This window comes from Lupinus angustifolius, chromosome LG07 (assembly GCF_001865875.1).
Source record: "Lupinus angustifolius cultivar Tanjil chromosome LG07, LupAngTanjil_v1.0, whole genome shotgun sequence".
NCBI lineage: Eukaryota > Viridiplantae > Streptophyta > Magnoliopsida > Fabales > Fabaceae > Lupinus > Lupinus angustifolius.
This window is the reverse complement of record NC_032015.1, coordinates 4382160-4404088: the sequence shown is the minus strand read 5'-3', so window position 1 is coordinate 4404088 and position 21929 is coordinate 4382160. Positions and strand designations below refer to the sequence as shown.

Here is a 21929-nt window from a genome sequence, read left to right as displayed (position 1 = left end):
GGGTGAAGTGGGTAAAATAAATATTTTAATACATCAGGTAAAGTAAATATCTTAATTATTTTTTAAAAATTGGGGCTGCGGGTGCCCCACATGCTGCTATGGCAGTCCTTCAGTGCACCCTATCCAATTTCTCATGATGCAACTAGCTAATTTATTTATTTTCTATATATGGAGATTTATTATGTATATTGATAATGTATAAATATTAAATTCTTATTAGTGATAATATTAATTATTTTTGGTATAATTATTATTGTGATTAGTATCATTATATTATCTTTTACTATTATTTTTATTTCATAATTATTAATATTATAATTACTATTATTATAATTATAAACTTATTATTATAGTTACTATTATTGTAATTATAAACTCACCATATTGTGTCACATGACATCCTCTTATTTCTTCTAAGGAATCATCATCAACCAACCACAAGTTGAGTTGTGAATTCTGATAATTGGGTTGAGTCATATTGAACTCAAAAAATATTTGTTGTTTCACTATTTTGTATCACTCTATGTATCAATATATAGATTGACCATATAAATACTTAATAATTATATTTTAATTTAAATAATTTTTTTAACCAATTAGAAGTAATGATACATAAAATGATATAAAAATAAGATAACACATATGCTCCTATCTTAAGCTATCTACAGCAATTTCATGAAACTAATACTCTCTTTTGTGTGGGTTAGTATTCTCCCAATAAATATATATTGCTAATAGGAAATAAACCTTTAACCTTTAATATATGATTTAGTAAAATTTACATCAATAAGCCAACTCAACACGCCTAGCAATTTGATAAAAGTAAAATGAAAAAATATTTTGTTTACATGACAAAAACAGGTCTACTTTAATATATTAAAAAATAGATCAATTACAGGTTGCAAAGAAAGACAACTGAGTTTTGTAATTTCCGCAAAAATCCAGCCCATTTTATTACTTTCCATTTTATTCATTTATTTTTAAGAACCATTTTTAAATTTCTATTCGTTGCTTAAAATGAATCACTTCCCGTATCAGACCCAAACAACAGTTCTGACTTTTGTGGATGTGGCATACTCAGCTGACACCTCTTGTTTGTGATATCATTTTAGATTTGAAATATTAAATTAATATATGATATATTATATTAATATATATAATAATAATTACAAACTAATTTTTAATATATATTATGCAGACATTTAATACGTATAAATTTAAGGATTTCATTTCTATAATAGAATATTATTCCATATATATATATATATATATATATACATGTTTATCTATACTACGATAAAATATATTATAAGGGTGTTTAGGTAATTGAACATGCGTAATTTGTATATTCCAACTTTCTTCCTACTATTATATAAATACAAAATATGCCTAATGGCATTCATGTAATATATTTTCATTCAATCATCCTGACATAATTTTCATATTCTAATTTTATCCTTCATAAATATCTCAATAATAACTACAAGAAGCTTACATATATTCTTTTATTATTTTCCAATAATATATCATTACTATATTACACATTTTCTTACTTTTATTTCCTCTCTTTATTACCTTAAGAAGAATAACTTTGACCATCTAATGACACACTAATCATTATTAGAAACACAAATTGAGAAAATTATAGAAATTTTGTGTATACACTTGATATCTAAAAATATGAATACATGTCTACAGACACAACATATTGATCAACATGCTAGTATATAATAGAATCAATTCTTCATAAATATTGTACCAAAAAAACTCCTCATAAATATAATAAAATTTATATTTAATAATTTCAATTTTTTGAATATATCTCGTTATGAACCAAATTTATTAAATTAAATAGCAATTTGACTTTTGGAAGAATATCAACTTGGCTGAGAAAGGCCACAAATATATGTGGTCACCTACCATCATTAAAAAAGTTAAAATTAAAACGAAAAATGTTAATTTTTAATGTATTTTCTTATATTTTAAGAAAGACGACTAAATAAAGAAATACATTTATTTTATTTTATTTTATATATTTGGTTTGAGGCTTGAGCAACTGACACAGAACAGAAAACCAGAACACTATTACCAGCAACAAGCAATCTTCAAAAATTGGTTTATCCCTTCTGTTTTCTTCTTTTTTCTTTCAGAACCACGTTCCTTTCTTTATCTCATAACACAACAACCTTAATTTTAATCTCAACCTCTTCTTCTTACTCCAAAACCTCGTAACTCACGCTTTCACTAATAGAAACCCGTGCTGTTGTGCCTCTTCGATTTCTCATCATTTCACTTGATACATCAAAAACAAATTCTCACCTCATTTCAATCCTATCTTTTTCAAAACTGAGATTACTTTTTTTTCTTTCTATTTTCTATTGTACCGGTTTTTTGTTTTTGTTTCTTAGTTAAACCGGTGAACTAGTATTCTGGTATCAAATCTCAAAAGGGTATCTTCAATTTTGTATCTTTGGGCAATGCAGTGGTGAAACTCAAACTGGGGTGTTGAATTTTCGAGTTGGGCACGTGAATTGAGGAAAAAATTTGCGATTTTTAAATTTATAATTTTGTTGGAGGAACCAAGAAGATAATGTTATCAGCTTCGACATCTCCTTCGGGGAGGAGCAGATTGGAAGAGATGCTTGATTCGCTTCGCCAGAAAGACGAAGATGAAGAGAAGAGGAAGGACTCGCCGCCGGCATTGCCTCCACGTCCCACCTCAAAGGCCCGGCTTCCTCCGGCGAGGCGGTCATTGCCGAATGACTTCAAGGTCAGCAGTGATCGTGGCGCGGAGGAGTTTTTGCCGAATGGATTCGATGCCAATGAAGAGAGCAATAGGAATGAAAAAGAGTTGGGACTTGTACAGAAGAGAAGTAGTAGTTTCGGGAGCAAGAGGGTGAAGATGGATGGGGAATCGCCTTACATGGTTACATCACAAGAGAAGATATCACTCTTGACATCTACTACTTCATCGAGGAAGATAGGAGAGTTGGAAGATGACACTATTTCTTATTTCATCAAAAAGGTAAATGGAAACTTGAAATTGAAATGGTTATGACTTTTGACTTATGGTTGTTGTTGGTACTTGGTTGGTGTTTAAATATAAGACGTTACATGAAATTGGATGATGAGTCAATTGTTTTTAGCAGTGGTTTTTACTGTTCGGATGGCAAAATTGATGGAGATGTAAGTAGAGGATGAGGGAATTTGATAGAGATGTAAATAGAGGATGGGTGAATTTGATGGGGATGTAAACCATAGGATTCAAGCGGTTTGAATGAAGTAGCAGAGTGCTTCATGTGTCTGATGTGATAAAATATGTCATTCAAGCTTAAAGAGAAGTTTTACAGTACAACTATAAGACTTGCAATGTTATATGAGACTGAATCTTGGATGGTAAAATGTCAATAAGAGAATAAACTCCATGTAACAGAAATAAGAATGTTGTAGTGGATGAGTGAACACACTAAACAAGATAGGAGTAGAAATGAGTATATTAGGGAGAAAGTTGAAGTAGCTCCTATTATAGAATAGATGGTAAAATTACATCTTAGGTGGTTTGAACATGTGTGTAGGAAACCATTAGAAGCCCTAATAAGAATAAATCAAATGGAGGTTAGTTAAATTCCTAGAGGAAGACCAAGAAAAATCATAGGCGAAACAATTAGGAAAGATTTAGAGATCAATGTTTTATCAAAAACATGATTTATAAAAAAAAGTTATAGTGTCGTTAGGTCCATGTAGCCGACTCCACATAGTGAGATTAAGGGTTGATTGTCATTGTTGGTTCTTACTGTGTGGCTCAGTTTTTGGTTAAGTTCTGCTTGTTCAATTGTTCTTCATAGCATCTCTATTTGCTGATTGTTTCAAAAGGCTATTTGATTGTAAGATATGGAAGTTCGGTATAAATTTACTTTAGAGGCTAAAGTTTATATTTGTAGCTATTGTCGGTTTAGATCATTAATGAGGTTCATATTTGTTCTTTTGTCAATTAATAAGTCGAGACATTATTAATGCCATGGGCTTTTCTGTTAATTTTACTTGTGTTTTATATTTGTTTCCCCCAGAAACTTGGTGTTTGGTGTAAGCAATCAAGAGGACACTGGGAGCTAGGAACTATACGGTCAACCTCGGGAGAGGAAGCATCTGTGTTACTCTCAAATGGAAATGTAAGTTATTATCTTTTCTTGTATTTGAAAGACAGTGTTGGAGATTGTGTATGTGAGGTAACATGTTTGTGCCATTGTGTTACTTCAGGTTACGAAGGTGGCCAAATCAGAGCTCCTACCAGCTAATCCTTCTATTTTAGAGGGAATGGATGATCTTGCCAAGCTCAGTTATTTGAATGAGCCATCCATTCTTCACAATCTTAAGTTGAGATATTCTAAGGAGATGATTTATGTATGTATTCTGCTCAGCCTTTTTCTTGTACTTAGCCAATCATCTATATTGTATATTCCTTCATGTTGCACGTCCTTTCTGAATGTAGACTAAAGCAGGGCCTATTTTGATTGCACTGAATCCCTTCAAAGATCTCCAGAATTATGGAAATGATCATGTCCCAGCTTTTAATCAGAAGTTTATTGATATTCCTCATGTTTATGCTATGGCAGATGCAGCTTATAACGAGATGATAAGAGGTGAATGAACTATTCATTTCTGTGTCCTCCTTTGAGATCTTTATGCTGTACTTGAGTGATATGTTTATTAAGGTTTTTTTTATTTGCTTTTTGTATCCCACAGATGAAGTAAATCAGTCTATAATCATAAGGTCAGCAACTTGGTACATTAGAGGCTCTGTTTTGTGTATGATGCTTGATATATGTTTCTACACTCACTATCATCGAGTTGTCATAGTAATGATAAGATATAATCACTGGTTTACCTGTTAATTGCAACTGTAAAATTTCTGTTTGCAGTGGTGAGAGTGGATCTGGGAAGACAGAGACGGGAAAAATTGCTATCCAATACTTAGCTGCTGTTGGTGGTGGCAGTTGTGGGATAGAAAATAAAATTCTTCAAACAAGTTGTATACTAGAAGCTTTTGGGAATGCTAAAACATCTAAGAATGACAACTCAAGCAGATTTGTAAGTTTGTGTTTCTCTTCAGTATAACGGAACTTACTCCTGCTATTGCTTTATAAAATGTTCTCTAGTTTGATAGGTTTCCTATCAAGTATGTTCATAATATTTTTAAATTTTAATCTTACTTTTAACTTCTGAAGGATATATATCACTTTTTGGATGATTTCTAAAGGCTGAAAATTTAATTGATTTACATTTTAAATTTGGTGCAGGGAAAGTTGATTGAAATTCATTTCAGCACAATGGGTAAAATATGCGGGGCCAAGGTTCAAACTTGTAAGCATGTTCAAGCTAAATATGTTTACTGCAAATGTGCTCATTTGTGATTTCCATTTCTATTGAAATTGACTTATTTTGTTTTGGCTGTGTTTGTCTTCATCCAATCCATATGATTACTTGAAAAGTTATGTTTGAAAAGGTAATTTGCAATATTTTCCTATTTGAACATAAGTATGCAACATAATGTCGGTAGTTTGTCACATCTGAAATAATCATATCTCCTGTGAGCAGTCAAGAGTGGTTCAGCTGGGAAGCAGTGAGAGGTCATTTCACATATTTTATCAACTTTGTGCTGGAGCTTCATCTGCTCTTAAAGGTGTATTTTCTAAGTAATCTATCAACTGGTTTGAGCAATTGTGTACTTTTATGTATATAGTCACTTTCGTATGACATATCTGCTTAAATACATGGACCATGGATTATTAGGAATGTGTTGGAATGGCATTTAACATAGTGTCAATTTTAAGGGCCAAGTAGTCCATTCTTTTGTTCATCCCGGAAGAGTTAGACTTGTTTAAATGAACATTTAGTTTTCATAAAAAAATAATTAACATCCATTTCTGCATACAAATTTATAGGTTACCTTTGCAATGTGTTTTCTTCATCAATTTAATTGAATTTAAATAAGTTCACTCATATAGACCCATTTTCTATCCTCTGCAGAGAGACTGAATCTTAGAGATGCCAGTAATTATAAATATCTTAATCAGAGTGAGTGCATGACAATTGGCGGCATTGATGATGCTAAAAAGTTTCAGGAGCTGATGGTATTTACTTGACAGTTTGTTTGGTGTACAGTAACCTCTTTAACTTTGTTTATGGCTTCTTAAGGTCTCATGTCACCCCTTACTTCATCTGTGTTTCCCGCAGAAAGCGCTGGATGCTGTTCGAGTTTGCGAGGAGGATCAAGAGCTGATCTTTAAGATGGTTGCTGCAATACTTTGGCTGGGAAATATATCATTCCAAGTTACTGTCAGTGAAAATATCATTGAGGTTGTTGATGATGAAGGTAAGATTAATAGCATATGTATCATGCAGTTTGATTTGGTGGATACTTGCATTTTGTGCTACTTTATGTATCACTGAATTCTTAAAGTAAGCTGGGACTTGGATTCTTTGCAATATTATATACTGTACCTGGCCATATTATGTTGAGTTGCGAATGAGAGGTATTTGTAGTTGTTCGGTTGGGCTGATTAAAACATTAGAGAGTGCATATATGAAATCCCACTTATAACTTAAAAGCAAATCTAATTTATCCAACAATTTTGGCAGCTGTAACCAGTGCTGCCCTACTAATGGGCTGCAGCTCTCGGGAATTAATGGCAGCATTATCTACCCATGGAGCCCAATCTGAAAATGGCACTATTGCCAAAAGGTTGAAATTGCAGCAGGTTTGTTTATTACTTAAACATTTCATTTGTTCGATTTCCTATGGCTCCTAAATGCTCAATATTATTATTTTTTTCTTTGACATTCTTTGTTCAGGCAATTGATACAAGAGATGCAATTGCAAAATTTATCTATGCAAGCTTGTTTGAGTGGCTAGTAGAAAAACTTAACAAGTCACTTCAAGTGGGTAAAAAATGTACTGGTAGATCCATAAGTATCCTTGATATTTATGGGTTTGAGACCCTTCAGGTGCGCAGTTTGTATGAATGCTTTAATTGTGCTTCAGGCAGTGTTCTATATGTTCAAAATCTTTCCTATACGTGATCTAATAGTTTCTTGTTCCTCTTTCAGAAAAACAGTTTTGAACAGTTCTGTATAAATTATGCTAATGAGAGGCTTCAACAACATTTCTATCGACATTTGTTTAAACTTGAGCAGGAGGTCTGTAACTATCTTAAGTGTTAATTAGTTAATATTGATAGGTAATTTGATGCAATGCATGAACTTTGTTTTGGTGCATTTTTCTTTTAAAAGTGTTATTTTGATGCCGAGTACCTCTAATTTAAATGCCATAGCATGAACCCAGGGTTATGTTTCTTTGCATTTATAAAGTTGTAGACTTGTAGTACTGTTTCCTTTGGAAAAGAGCAGATTTGGTCAAGACTTCAAAGAATTATTGCCCTAATACTAATTAAAAGGGCCAAATTTTTAACTTTACAATGGCTGTAATGCAATAGTCAAGCATGTTGGTTCTGTAGTTGAAATACATTCATGGTGATGTAATGGTTGTAAGTTATGCAGAAAAATTCTTTTAAAATTCAAGGACATTCTTTCAACACCGTTTGGTCTTAATTGATATGCTTAACAGCAACATTGCAATTTAATTTTTTGTTTGTTTCAGGACTATGAATCCGATGGCATGGATTGGACTAAAATAAATTATGAGGACAACCAAGAGTGCTTGGATCTCTTTGAGAAGGTACTGGTATAATTTAGTTTATAAATGTTTGAGTTATTCCTCTTTCCCTGGAAATTGAGTTTGTTGCTACTTGTTAGTCATAGTTTCATTCATTTTTAGACATTATGTTTTTTCTATAAAACTTGTATTATGGTTCCCATTGTTGGCTGCATTTAAATTATTCTCTGTGATTACTGTAGTCATTATGTAACCTGTTTCAAAATCTGCAGAAACCTTTCGGTCTACTCTCTTTGTTGGATGAGGAATCAAATTTACCCAAGGCTTCTGATCTAACATTTGCCAACAAACTTAAGCAGCACCTGGATACTAATCCTTGTTTCAAAAGGGAAAGAGGCAGAGCTTTCAGCGTTCATCACTACACAGGGGAGGTAAGTTTCTTCACAGCATTCATCACTACACAACATTCATCACTACAGTATTTAAGTAGTTTTGGAAGATAGTTGCTACCAAATATACTTTATTGTAATTTTTAGAATTGAATTAATTGTTTGAGTTTTGCATTCTTTCCCACAATATCGCGTATAGAAACTAGAATCTAAAGCGCAAATGACACTACTGCTATCTGTTATAGTAATCCGTCTCTTTCATTATCCAGAGAACAATCTCTTACATTATGTGATTTGCCAATAACTAACTTTGTGAGTATGGTTGTTTAGTTGTTTCTTAACTTAATGGTGTCTTGCTCTCTTCCTAGTTCCTTTGCTGTTTTTTTAGTCTTTCGTAACCTCTACTTAATAAAATATAACACTTGATATTCTGTCGTATAATTCATACAATAGAAACATTTGATAAAATGTCATTCAGATGTAAGTAAGCAATTATGCAATTGAGAGATGTTTTATAGCTGGAGTTGTTTTGTTAATGGGCAAATCCCCCTTTCTAATTTTCTGTCTATGGTCCTTTGGGTATATGTAGAATGTGTACCATGGAAGTTATTTTCATTTTTCAGTTTGTGATTTCACTAACATCTAGACCTCTACCAGGTTTTCTATGATACAAATGGCTTTCTAGAGAAGAACAGAGATATGCTGCATTCTGATTCCATCCAGCTTCTGTCATCATGTAATTGTGAACTGCTGCAGTTTTTCTACAAAGTCTTTAGCCAGACTCAGAAACAATCAAATTCCTTCCACACAGCTGCACTGGACTCGCAAAAGCAGAGTATTGGAATGAAGTTTAAGGTAATCTTGTAGCATTTCCCAAGCTGGTTATAGCCTCATCAAGATTTGGAATGAAATGATTCTTAACATCAGGACATGATGTGTAGGGGGTGATTCTTGTTAATTAATTTTTATCCAGCAAATTACATTATTTAATCACAGTACATGAACTTTGAGACTATACTTAGAAGCATGTGGAATGCCATAAGTTGATGGAAATGACACTAACTATTTTCATACTTTTAGGATCAATTGTTCAAGTTGATGCGTCAGTTGGAGAGCACTAAACCTCATTTTATTCGCTGTATAAGGCCAAATACTAAGCAAGTTCCTGACATTTATGATGAGGACCTTGTTCTACAACAGCTCAAGTGTTGTGGAGTTCTAGAGGTTGCTAGAATTTCAAGGGTTGGATATCCTACTCGAATGACCCATGAAGAGTTCTCCGGAAGGTAGTGGAGAACCTTATATGGTTTTTGCATTACCTTGAATGATGGTTAATTCTGTTCCTTCATGTATCTAGGTACGGGTTTCTGCTTTCTGAGGCCAACATATATCAGGATCCATTGAGCATCTCAGTTGCTGTTTTGCAACAATTTAATATCCCTTTTGAAATGTATCATGTTGGCTACTACAAACTGTATCTTCGAGCGGGGCAGGTGTGTCAGTTTTTTCTCTCTCCTTTATTTTGGAGCTTGAAATCATTCCTGGTACTCTCTGTGTTTTCCTCTGAATTGTGCAATTGGATTTATAACTACCTGACCATAGTTTGGTATTTTGGAAGATAATTCATGCTGTCACTCCTCAAAATTGCACTTTAATGAGATCCATGGGTAGACTACTAATAACTATCTGCCCATAATTCATACTTATCAACCATTTGTTTTACTAAATTATAAGTAATTTGTTTTTGAACCATGATTTTGTTTGCTTTGCAGAATATTAAATTATATGCTGCTACTGTTATGTCTTGATTTAGCTTGAGTTTATATTATTCATATTGTTGTTTCTCTGACCTGCTTAGTTTTGTTCCCTGGTTGGTTTTGTAGATTGGTGCACTGGAGGATAAGAGAAAACTGGTTTTGCAGGGAATACTGGGGGTTCAGAAATGCTTCCGTGGTTATCAAGCTCGCAGTTATTTCCAAGAATTTATGAACAGTGTGACAATATTACAATCAGGTACTGCCGGTACCAATATTAGTTTCATTTGGAGCAAAACTATCTGCTATTTCTTGGCATTATACCCATTTTCTTCAGTTCTATGTAATCTGTTGAGTAAAATATTTTCATAAAAATAGTATTAATAAAGAAAAAGAAACCTCTGTGCAGTTTCCCTTATATTTTCTCAAATGTAATGTGCAGACCTTGATATAAATTCAGTTATGAACTTGGTATGCCTAAATTGATAACACAAATCATAACATTCTTTAGTAATTGTTCATAAAATTGGTTAATGTTTGTATCCTTAAATTTTCAATTGCTATATTGGTTTCATTTCAGTTGTTCGGGGAGAAATTACGAGAAGGAAATATGGTGTTACAGTGCAATCTTCTATAACAATTTATTCGAAAAAACTTGAGGAGATCAATGCAATCATACTACTACAATCTGGTTAGTATGGTTCTGTTTCTTTGTTGGAATTCGCTCTCAGGTGGGATCCTGCATGTTATTGGCTTATTAAGTTATTATCCATTTACTTTTTATGCAGTAATTCGTGGATGGGTGGTTCGAAGGGGTGCCAGTGGCATGAACAAGTTGAAATATCCTGAAAATGCAAAACCTAGGCAGAAATCACATGCCAAGATTCCAGAAGTGAAGGTATTTTAGTAGCACTTAACTCCAGTCACATTTCTCAGTGTTTAATTTAGATAACTCTATCTAGATGGTCATTTTACAGTTGTAATTGTCTACACTAACAAGATATTTTCCTGTTCTTATTTCTTTCTATGCAACGTATAACTTTTAGCAATTTGGAGTCCCAAATCTAACCTCATGTCAATTTCAGTTCACTTCTGACCATCATTTATTAGACAAATGTCCACTATGTGGGAATTTAATATTCCCATACTCGGTATAACAATCGGAAATGATTCAAAACTAGCAAGAGTATATGTTATCCATATTGGTAGTACATAAAATTATTAGAGATCAACCATTGGATTTCTTATTTATCTTTCGGAAAGCAACAAACCACTCAGTAGTAGTTCTTTCTTTTTTGTTTTGCGTTTAGCAGGCTATGACCAAAGAGCAGGATCAGTCAGCTTTAGAAGAACTTCAAAAGCAAGCTATCAATGCTGAAGTGATTGCAGAGCAAAAGGAAGAGGAAAATACCGAATTGAAGAAACAGCTAAAACGATCTGAGGAAAGATGGACTGAACATGAGGCAAAGATGAAATCAGCGGAGGAGGCATGGCAAAAACAGATTGCAACTTTGCAAGTAAATTTTCAGTTTAGAGGAGTTCTTATTTTTTACAAACTAAACCTATAACTAGTTTGTTTAACTGTATTCTACATAAATGACTTCGTGCTATTCCTCTTCGCCATAACCAAATAGCATTTCATCAAAAACTGAACTTGGATTGCACTTGTTAGTCTTTGTAAAGAAGAGTTGGCTGAAAGTGTTATAACATGTTAGTTTGATGTCAAGACAGATTTTGCTGAAATGCTATTTGTGTGTTTTGATTTTCTGAATCACCTTGAATTTTTTACACCTTTTACTGATTAATCAGATGTATAAAGGGTTTAAAACTAGTGAAATTCTATAGAAGATTCTCTAATTCAAGTTCAATGCAGATGAGTCTTGTTGCTGCTAGAAAGAGCCATGCTTCTGAGAATGGTACCGTTCAACATGCAAGAAATGATGTTGTGCCGACTCACTATGATTCTGAAGAAGCCACTTCCATTGCACCTCTAACAACTGATTCGAGTACCCCTGTGAAGTTTTCTAATGGTCTCCTTGTCTCTGATGGAGGGAGACAGGCTAACGGTACATCGGCCGCAGTCGGTAATCTGATGAAGGAATTCGAGCAGCGGAGACAGAGCTTCGATGATGAAGTAAAAGTTCTGAACGTGCTTAAACAAGGGCAGTCTGCTAAAGCGTATAACATTCAAGAACTTCGGATACTTAAAGATAAATTCGAGGGATGGAAGAAGCAATACAAGGTTAAGTTACGTGAGACAAAAGCAAGGCTTCTCAAGTCAGAAGTGGGGAAAAGTCGGTGGTCATGGTGGGATAAATTAAGATTGAAGGACAAATGATTGTTGTCATAAACTGTCTTTCTGAGGAGCTACTTCTTCTATATCTCACTGGGACACTTGACCAAGTGTTATCATTCTTCAGGAGAATATCTGCTGCCCCACTATTTTGTGCCACATCATGTGCCAAAAGATATGATTGACCAAAAAAATATTTAATAATTACACTTTTAACTTACTAAATTTTTTTAACCGATCAAAGTTGATGGTATATGAAGTGGTATAAGCAATGGGACAAAAAATATGCTTTTGGTATATCCACCAATTTTGTTACATGGTGGAAATGTTATAGAGACTGTGCATAGTTGTAGACTTGTAGGTGTCATAGTTGTATTGAGCAGTGTAGTGTGAGCATGTATATTTGTTTTTTTTCCAGTAAAAAGGAGTTATTGCTAAAGAAGTTTAATGAATGATTTTTTTCCAAGGAAAGGGGTTGGTTTAAGGACATTGCTAGAGCTCCAGCTTTTATCTTAACATAATATAGTTACTTTGTCTTACTTCAATTATTTTATATAAACATTAAAACATCTATATCATACAAAGAGATAAACAACTTTTAACTATCAAGAATGGAGTAATTTTTTATTCCAGTTTTAGCCATTACTCTATATTAAAATAACATTCATATTCTTTAATTAAAACTAATCTATTTAAATTATCTAATACAATTGTTAATTGTGATGAAGTAAGTGATATTCCAAATTTGACCATCTCTCAAGTAACTTCCACATTATCTCCCACACCCAAATCTCAAACCATCTGTTACTCTTTTTACCCAATTTCACACTCAATTCTCTTTTCATTTTTCCTAGGTTCTTCTTCTTACCCCTTAATTACACCTTACCTTATTCTGGTTCGCTTTATCTCTCTGTTGTTATTAAGGGGATAATTTTCTACTAATAGGTGTATGTAATTCCATCACGACACTCTTCCTGACATTAACCATTCATCACCGATACATTTCCTTTCACATTGTAATATGGATCACATGCATTGTCAATTGTGGCAAAGACACCATCTGAAGTTAATCACGGATGAAAATTGGTTATGCAAAAAGATAGGTAAAAAATCAATTTTTATGTTCATATTGTCTTTAAATCATTCCCTTTTCCATTTCCACTTTCATTCACACTCTTAAGAGTATAAAGATCTATTTGAATTTTTATTTCTACTTGATGCTGAAATACCTGGATTTGGAAAAACATCTTTGCTACAATATGGTACCTCTTTGTTTCCCCAATTTTTTATAATCATCTATTTTGCATTCATAGTTATGAGCAAAACCTATTTGATGAAATGTTTCAATCAAACAAACATGATTTTTCTTCTAAACTCTATGTTCATATTTATTAACTAATTTAATTTCAACTTTGAACGAGATTCTTTCATCACCATTTAGACAATTCATATGATTATCAACTCAATCTAATGTTGCAGTCATTAATAATAAGGTGACATAATACAATGCATGTCTCTATTCCAAGCACATTGATTCAATTTTTAAGGTTCACGTTAGAAATTATTTGTTTAAGAATTTCTATCTTTTCTTATTTCCACAATCTTAATTTAAACTTATAGGAATCTTACATGTAAGTACTCTCCATTTTAACTACCGGTAATTTCCCTGACAGTTCTACATCATATAAAACATTGATGGAAACAGTTTGACATTGTGCAGAGAATGTGGTTGGATTGCAGACAACATGTCAAAAGTTAAGCCTCCATATTATTCATAACATCTACTCCTTTCATCTAATTCTCCCTCATTCAATCTTTCAACCTGTTTTTGAGATGTATTAATAAATGTCATATATGCACTAAATATTGTATTTATATGCATTCTACCTCATGTATGTATAATTTACTTACTTTTGGTTAAGTTTTATGCCTAGATACTCTTACTATCTTTTTCATCTTCACTTACATTGTGCTTCTACCTATGTGCATAGGAATCAGACACTATATAGATGTGCTTCTACCAATGTGAATAGGAATAAAATGTTATATGTAAATTGAAGGATTTGCAAACTAAGTGGACGTGGCATTGTGAAATATGTTATCTTCGAGCCTTAGGTATTTCTTTTTTTTTTTTTTTTTTCTTTCTATTTTTCTTTTTTTCCACTTTTTATTTGGTGTTTGGAGTTCAAGTTTTGATTATGATATATACTCCAATGAAGAAGAAGGATTCTATTTTAATGTTAGATTGATGTTTCTCATGTTGGACTGAATAATATGATGTAGAGTTGAAAAAGTTAATGTGTCCTAAAAAAAGTTAAACTCTACTTCAAATCTCACCATAAAAAATGAATAACAACTCACTTTTGTTATGGAGAATTTGATGTTATGTTGTGAAATTAATCACATAAGGTGTTCTTGGTTTATTTGTTTTACATTAGTTCATTTTCTATGTTTTTAGTTGTTTCTCTTAACCATTCACAATCAATTGTATTAGTTAATTACATAATTGAAGGTTGACATTTATATTTAACTGAATACTTGAATCATGTAGAGATTCCATTTCCAATTTGTGGATAAGTGATTCACATTTATATAAGGTGTTTGTGTACTTTGGAGATAACCAATATGAAAACAGATCATTTATTGAATTAGTTTGATAAATAAATATTATATAGTATTGTGCACCATAATTGTAGAAACTAATCTATCTAATTTAATTACTTATTGAAAAGTTTATTTATCAAATTTTTCCTATAAGGTATCTAGATACTTTGTTTTTACATTTGAATACTTTTACTTAAATGTTAACTTTCATGTGAAAGAATATATCGTTTATTCAACTCTTTGGACCTTCAACTTTTACTGAAAATGTTGCACATTTCTCTTAAAGTTAAAGGTTAATGTGATTATAAAAAGTGGCTATAACCACTCAATTAATATTTGCTTCAAATGTAAATAGTTACAAATGGTTGTAACCTTTTTTTATTCTTTTGATAGGAAAATTTCTATTATTATTGTTCAATAATGTTCAGAGTATTATTTTAGTAATACTATAAAATGTTCTTTCAATTTAATTGAGTGTTTTTAATTCATGTTCAACTTAATTTGAAATACACATTACAAACAATAAAAAAGTTGATTGACAAATACGAAAGTATTTGTCAACATGCTAATAATATATAATGTCTAAGAGTATACTAAATTCTTATTAGCTATATTATTTTGAATGTCATAACTATATATTATTAAAAAAATTATATTTATACACTGCAGAAAACTATGGCAGCAATTTTTTTCTTTAATTTTATAAAATAGTAATAATAATGTTTAATATCCGCTGTGTAAGTGTGTGACTAAGGTTGGGTTGTTCAAACCTCAAAGCCCCCAACGGTCAAATCCTCCGAACCATCCAAAACAAAACGATCTCAACCGTACACCTAGCTCCCTCATATCATCGAACGGTGGTTCTCAAATAATCATCAACAAAAAAACGTCGTCAATTTCTATTCCACTCTCAATGGTTGCTCCAACTGAAAGAATCAGCAAGAATCATGGAAGCTCCGAAGAAGAACGTGAACGTGATCGTGATCAAGAAGGCCAACGATCACTGGGCTTTTCTGGTATCCATTCCTTCATCCTATGCACTTCTTATTAATATCATAGATATTCGATTCAGCTTCTCCATTCATTTTTTTAAATCTTTTTTTTTTTACCTTTTTAGGCCGAGTTCTTGATTTTTAGGGTTATGCTAGCATTTCTTGATACTATGCTTATTGAAAACTTAGTAAGGAAAATTGTGTTAAAGGAAAACAACGTGGAGTGTTGTCTCAGTTTGAAGAAAACGAAGATCCTATTCAAAATCGCTCATTTCATTACTTATAAAAAAGAATGCGTGCTATAGTATATTCATGATGTTGTTTATTCAGTTATTAGGTACTCTATTGGTGTCTTCTGCTAGTTGTGTTGTGCGGTGTTCAATTTCGATTATTGGTTGCATTTTTTTGGTGTGTTGAGCGATGTACAGGAAGATATTGAAGCACCTATGTGGGCAGATTTGACTCTTGAAGCTAAAGCTAACTCTGTTGGTGAAGACATGTGAGTTTTTCAAATTTCACCTTCCAATTGGTATTGATTTATATGAATAGGATTCTGTGTTCCATTTTCTTTTGATCAAGTTATATTCATTTGTTCCTATCTACTATTATAATATTATTTTATTTTTTTGGTTATGTTACAGGAGTGATGGCTGGTTCAGCAAAAGCCACCCGTAAGGATCGTTTTGGAATGCCTCGCAGGTTTTCTGTATTGGGCTTGAGGTTTTTGTAAATGAAGTTCGAGTTCGGGTAACATTGATGTCAAATCATTTTCAGGTTCCATCAGTGGTCTGCTCGCCAGTTAAAATCTATGTTTTCTCACCCGGGTGAGGGGATATTGACATCAGAAGTTGATGCACAAGGACTGGCTTCACCAGAACTTCCGTCTTCAGTATCAAGATCCAGAGGCAAACACTACATCAGCAAGAAATGGGAAGGTATCAATCTGAACAATTTGTTAGACGAACAACAGGGTTTAAGTAAGAGATGCTTCCCAGCAGGTTCCAGCTTTGGTCAGGAAATGAAACCCAAATCAAAATTAAATGTTAGCAGGCCCAAAGGATTGTTAAGTGCAAAGTCGGGATTGACTTTTGAATGTGATGTAAGAGGAAATGCTAAGTCTATGACCAATTCCAGAAATCCAGCAATTTGTTCAACTTCTGTGGATAACAAGACCAGTGAAAGCAATACAAGAAGCACAATTACATCTGAGAACACTCACCAGCATCAGAAATATATGGAGGTATCTAGTAAACCATGTGATCAGAAAAGCAGAAATGGTTCATCGGATAGGAATGTTAGTCTTAGGAAAAGTTGGTTTATGAAAAAAACGCCCAGAGTTCAGCAACAGCAGAAATATATGGAAGTGTCTAGTAAACCATGTGATCAGAAAAGTGGAAGTTCGTCAGTTTCGAGTGTTAGTCTTAGGAAAAGTTGTGTTAAAGAAAAGGCCTCAGGATTGGATATTGGTGGTAATAGCATGAAATCAAGGGGTCATAAGTCATCTTCTGGGAAGTCTACTGTTGGGTCAAGTTCTAACCCAGGTTATGAAATTGAGTCTGTATCAAAGTACCAGAGAGGGAAAGATGTAGATAAGAACAAATGCAAGTGTGCTAATGTATCTCAGAGATCTTCCATTTTAGTCGAGGGAGCAAAGTCTAGTAACCAAAGGGGAGCAAAATTAAGAGTAGAAATGGTTGGTGGTAGCATGAAATCAAGGGGCCATGGATCATCTTCCGGGAAGTCTAGTGTTGGGTCAAGTTCAAACCCCGGTTATGAAGTAAAGTTTGTATCAAAGCACCAGAGAGAGAAAATCACACATGGGAAAGATATGGTCACCATGAAACTTTCAGATAAAAACAAATGCAAGCCTGCTACCATATCCCAGACATCTAGTTGCAGAATGGAAAGCAATCTAAGTTTTGCAAAGCCAGCATACCATTGAACTGCAAAGTCGTTGGTAAGAAGCTGCATTGTCCTTAAATCACCTGTCTTTGTAGTGATGTTTATGTGAGTTTTCATATATTTGGTCATTTTACCTGACTCTTAAATGGGAAATCTCTTACCAAGTCCTGTATGAAGCACAAACCAATTGAATATTGAGAAACATTTTCACCAAATGATTATCAAATGCATCACTATCTTCCTAATCAGGATTTGTTCCTCCTAGAGATTGACTTATTTTTTCGGATATACCCCCTTTCTTAATTGGCATTTCTCTTGCTATCCTCACATTTTATAATTTGTGCATTATTGTTTAGAAATCACGGGATATATGTTTTCATGAATGCCAACTTTACATTTTCCAGGTCCAGTGTCAGCCTAAGCATTCAATGTCTTTGTTACCAGCCAAGATGAACAAAGCAGACTTTTATAGTACTGGTGCTAAGGAGAAACTACGAACCAGCAAGGTTAATAGTTTGACAGGGAAGGGAAAAGAGAATGCTGCAAGGAATGTCAGGGTGAATAAGAAATGCACTGAAGGAGTTGTTCCTGTTGGGTTAAAAAATCATAGAACTGTAGAATGCCATCATCTAAAGAAGGTCGACACAGCGGGATCTTCTGTCTTGCCAATACTGGTACTGTAGTCTGTCTAGGAAATGCTATTCTTTTGTTTCATCACCTTCTTATAAATCCAAAATCAGGGTTTGAAATGAGTAGCCCTTCAATTATATGCCTGATGTCTTCTTTTTTCTTATCTCGATCCTTTTGTTTGTTGGATGATATTCTCAAGGATCAACTTAAGCTTTTTTAGGTAAAAGCTCATGCATGATTATATCTAGCAGATGTTACATGCAAGTTTTTAATATTTCTTAATAAAGATTCACCAGTAGAACCTTTTCAGTGACTTGGCTTTCATGCCAGCCTTTATTACAATTTTTTTGTTTATCTGTTAATTCATTCATTTTTCCTAGAGATAATTTTTTTTAATTATTGCATGGACTTGTCTCATTTTGTTATCATTCAATGTTTATCTTAAAATTACAACTTTCCTTTTATCTCAGTTTATGAGCTTCTCGATCTTGCGATTGTAGTAATATTGAGGATTGCGGTTCTGTAACTTGGTTGTAAAAGTTTATTTTTCTTCATAAAATGCTCTTTCGGAAAATTTCCAAGTCTAATGCAAATTGATTGTTGCAGGGAAAAGATAATATTCATCTTGATGTAAAGAACCATAATAATCTATCTAGATGAGGGACTAGAGCTGCATAAACTTTTCTGTTTGTCTTTTTTGGTTATAAACAGTAAAAAGCGGGAAAATATAACTCCATTCCACTAGGCTGTCACAAGCCTCAATGAGGTGTTATATGGTGTATGCTAACTTTTGTATATAGTAAATAAGCCTAATATCATTTTGGAGATATCTGTTTGCGAGTTGGTTCTTGAAGGAAGGATAAAAGAGAAGAGAAAGACTTGAGATTCATAATATACATGTATGAGATGATACTGAAGCATTTCCTTTAACTTCATTCCCCTTCAAAGCATTACAGTCAAACATAACCTATACCCTTTGAAATTGCCTTTTAGGCAAATGTTGACAAATTTGTCAACTTCTATATCCTTTATAAGACCTGCACGTTAGATATTTTCTCCTATGTTTGTCCTTGATTGTAATCTTTTCTATCTGGGATGAAAATATATTTAAACCTAGTTGTCATTCAGTTTCAATGGCAAAACGAAGAGGGCAGAGGGTTTCTCTTCAAAGGCCCTAAACACTTGTGGACTGTGTTGGTTCATGAATCATTGACAATTAGTAGGAAACAATTGATTTATATTTTACCAAGAGTGAGGTATATTTACTCCCAAAGTTCTTAATGTATAAAGTTCATTCCCCAATTTTTTTCATAAATTTTGCTAAATCTAGAGTTATAATTCATTTCGTTGCTATTTTTAAGCATTGTATGTATAACAGTGAAATCAACTTTCTGTCGTTTTCACTGTTCATGGTATAAACCTTTGAAAACAAAATTTTTTAGTAGCTTATCCCATATGGGGAACTTTGAGGTACATTCAGATCTTTTATATTTTTGGGCCAATATAAGATAGAAAACCTTCTCTGGCAAATTACCATGGACGATTTTTGAGGATGACCACTTTGAAATTGGTCTGTCAAATAGTTTCAATTATTAGATATTTTTTGATGTTTATAACATTAAATTCTAAACATCCTCAATTGTATGATAATAAGTTGTCCTACAATTCAGGTGTTGTCACTTTCAATTGGAGCTTGTAGGGATGAATACAAACAATTGATGAAGAAAAAAACAAATAGAAGAAGGTGCCTCGAACCTCAGTTTCTCTAACTTATTTGCTAATAAGACATACATTATCCCATGCTCTTGTCATGCGTACCCAGCCACTGCCATTTTTATATATTTTTCCTTATTTTTTTTCTTGTGAAAAATATAAGAATGGACGAAAAGATGTGGGATCATGTACATTAGCCTCTTTTTTTTTTCTTTATTTACTGCATTTTAATTTATTGTTTGCTTTAAAAAATAAGTAGTCATTTTAAAAAATACTTTTTACCATAACAAGGAAGTAATATTATCCTCAAAAAAAAATCTGAAAGAATTACCATCAATTAATCGTACCATAGTGAAGGGTTCTAAAGGTGACACTTGTTCTATTTTCTTCCTTTTATCTGTCTATGGATCTCTGCATTTCTTTTAGATAAATAAAGATCTTTTATGATATATAAAGCCAAAAACAATTAATGAAAAAACAATTATTCTTTGTTTCTTTATGCATGCAAGATGGAAGTTATCATCAGAGTTACAATTTCTGAGGTAAGTTCCAGAACATACCGTCGCCTACTTATTTGAAAACTTGTTTCTATTTTTCCCTAATGATTTCTCATATTCTAAAGATATATATATATGATGTGATTTAAATAAAAAAATATGTATAATTTTACGAAGCTCCCACTTATTTTACATACTTTTTTTTTTGGAAAAAATCTACTCATTGAAATGCCTTAACAATCAAAATTATCTTTTTTCATTGTTTTACTTTTGAAATAAGAAGGATAAAACTTTCAAATGATTAATAAAACTGCAGTAATCTATAGCTAATGTACTCAGGGAAAGTAATAATTGAACTAAAATTCAAATGATGTATAAAAAAAATCTATCGTAACCCCTTAAAAAGTAACAAGGATGCTCTCGACTAAGAGGAGAAGAGTTCTTGCTTTTTCCTTTTATTTTCTACAATAAATATGTTATTTCATTGTAACAAAAATATATATCATAATGTATTATATTTGCTTTTATTTTTGGAGCAAGAAAATTCTTAATGCTTGAGAAGAGATAGAGAACATCTCCTATCATGCCACTTTCTTATTCTTATTGCATTAAGCCTTTATTTCATACAACTCAAGCAAATTTTCGTTCAAATATAAATCTTTTTAAAATCTTCATCAAATAAATATCACCAATCAATCCACATCTTTATATTTCATTTATATTTATTTTAAATTAAATATTAACACTTTTTTATATTCAACTTTTGTCGCACCCATAGATAATTTTTCTGTGCATAGATACACATATAAACTTTATATAAAGTTATAAACTTAGTTTACACCTCATCAACTACGTATGTTTTGTTCCTCCAACCATACAACTCTCTTACGCAACAATAATTGCACAAAAATATGGTGCAAGTATGTAAAACCCACATTGCAAATACTATAAAAGAGTTCACTTCCATTATTATAATATGCCCTGTCTTCTGTTATGGCCTTGATGATTGGGTGAGAGATTAATAATATTTTTTGTGGTGATGTTAGTATCCAGAGATAACCATAATGATTGAGCCCAACAAACACAGTTAACCTGAGGGTCCCGTGTATGGGTGATACCTCTCTTTCTCTAGTTATGTTTGTACAAGTGTTTGTACTTTGCAAGCTTAATAATAGCTTTAAAATTATCAGTTCTACCATTATTATTACCTGTAGAATAAATTTTACAATAAATTACATTAAAAAATTATATAAATCATTTTTCATTTTCTACATCTACATAAATCCCTTTTTATAATATATATTACACTCACAACCTTGGAGGATAGAGAAGTATAAGATTGTAAATAAAAATGTGATGAATGTAATTAAATTAAACAAAATATTATATATTGAAAAGATAAATCCAAATAATATATAAATCAATATATCCTTAGAATTATCGATGTATTTTATAACAAAGAGTATATTTACATAATATATCA

General features: G+C 32.5%; 2 protein-coding genes across 3 annotated transcripts; both read left to right on the top strand.

The window, feature by feature from the left end:
• Nucleotides 2411–12378, top strand: LOC109351899 (myosin-2-like). Of its 2 annotated transcripts, none has more exons than XM_019593581.1 (24): nucleotides 2411–3025; nucleotides 4068–4169; nucleotides 4258–4401; nucleotides 4490–4640; nucleotides 4744–4771; nucleotides 4920–5088; nucleotides 5298–5361; nucleotides 5490–5503; nucleotides 5596–5680; nucleotides 6028–6131; nucleotides 6235–6373; nucleotides 6640–6758; nucleotides 6853–7005; nucleotides 7108–7197; nucleotides 7658–7735; nucleotides 7945–8103; nucleotides 8719–8916; nucleotides 9142–9347; nucleotides 9419–9554; nucleotides 9945–10074; nucleotides 10396–10506; nucleotides 10604–10713; nucleotides 11126–11332; nucleotides 11689–12378. In XM_019593581.1, the coding sequence occupies exons 1-24, from the start codon at nucleotides 2591–2593 to the stop codon at nucleotides 12151–12153; spliced, it is 3597 nt and encodes a 1198-aa protein (XP_019449126.1). In that variant the 5' UTR covers nucleotides 2411–2590; the 3' UTR covers nucleotides 12154–12378. The 2 variants fall into 2 exon arrangements, with proteins under 2 accessions (XP_019449126.1, XP_019449127.1); XM_019593582.1 differs by having other exon boundaries at nucleotides 2412–3025; nucleotides 11129–11332.
• LOC109352853 lies at nucleotides 15454–18373 on the top strand. The gene is made up of 5 exons (XM_019595032.1): nucleotides 15454–15728; nucleotides 16133–16203; nucleotides 16346–16375; nucleotides 16479–17616; nucleotides 18011–18373. The coding sequence occupies exons 1-5, from the start codon at nucleotides 15660–15662 to the stop codon at nucleotides 18287–18289; spliced, it is 1587 nt and encodes a 528-aa protein (XP_019450577.1). The 5' UTR covers nucleotides 15454–15659; the 3' UTR covers nucleotides 18290–18373.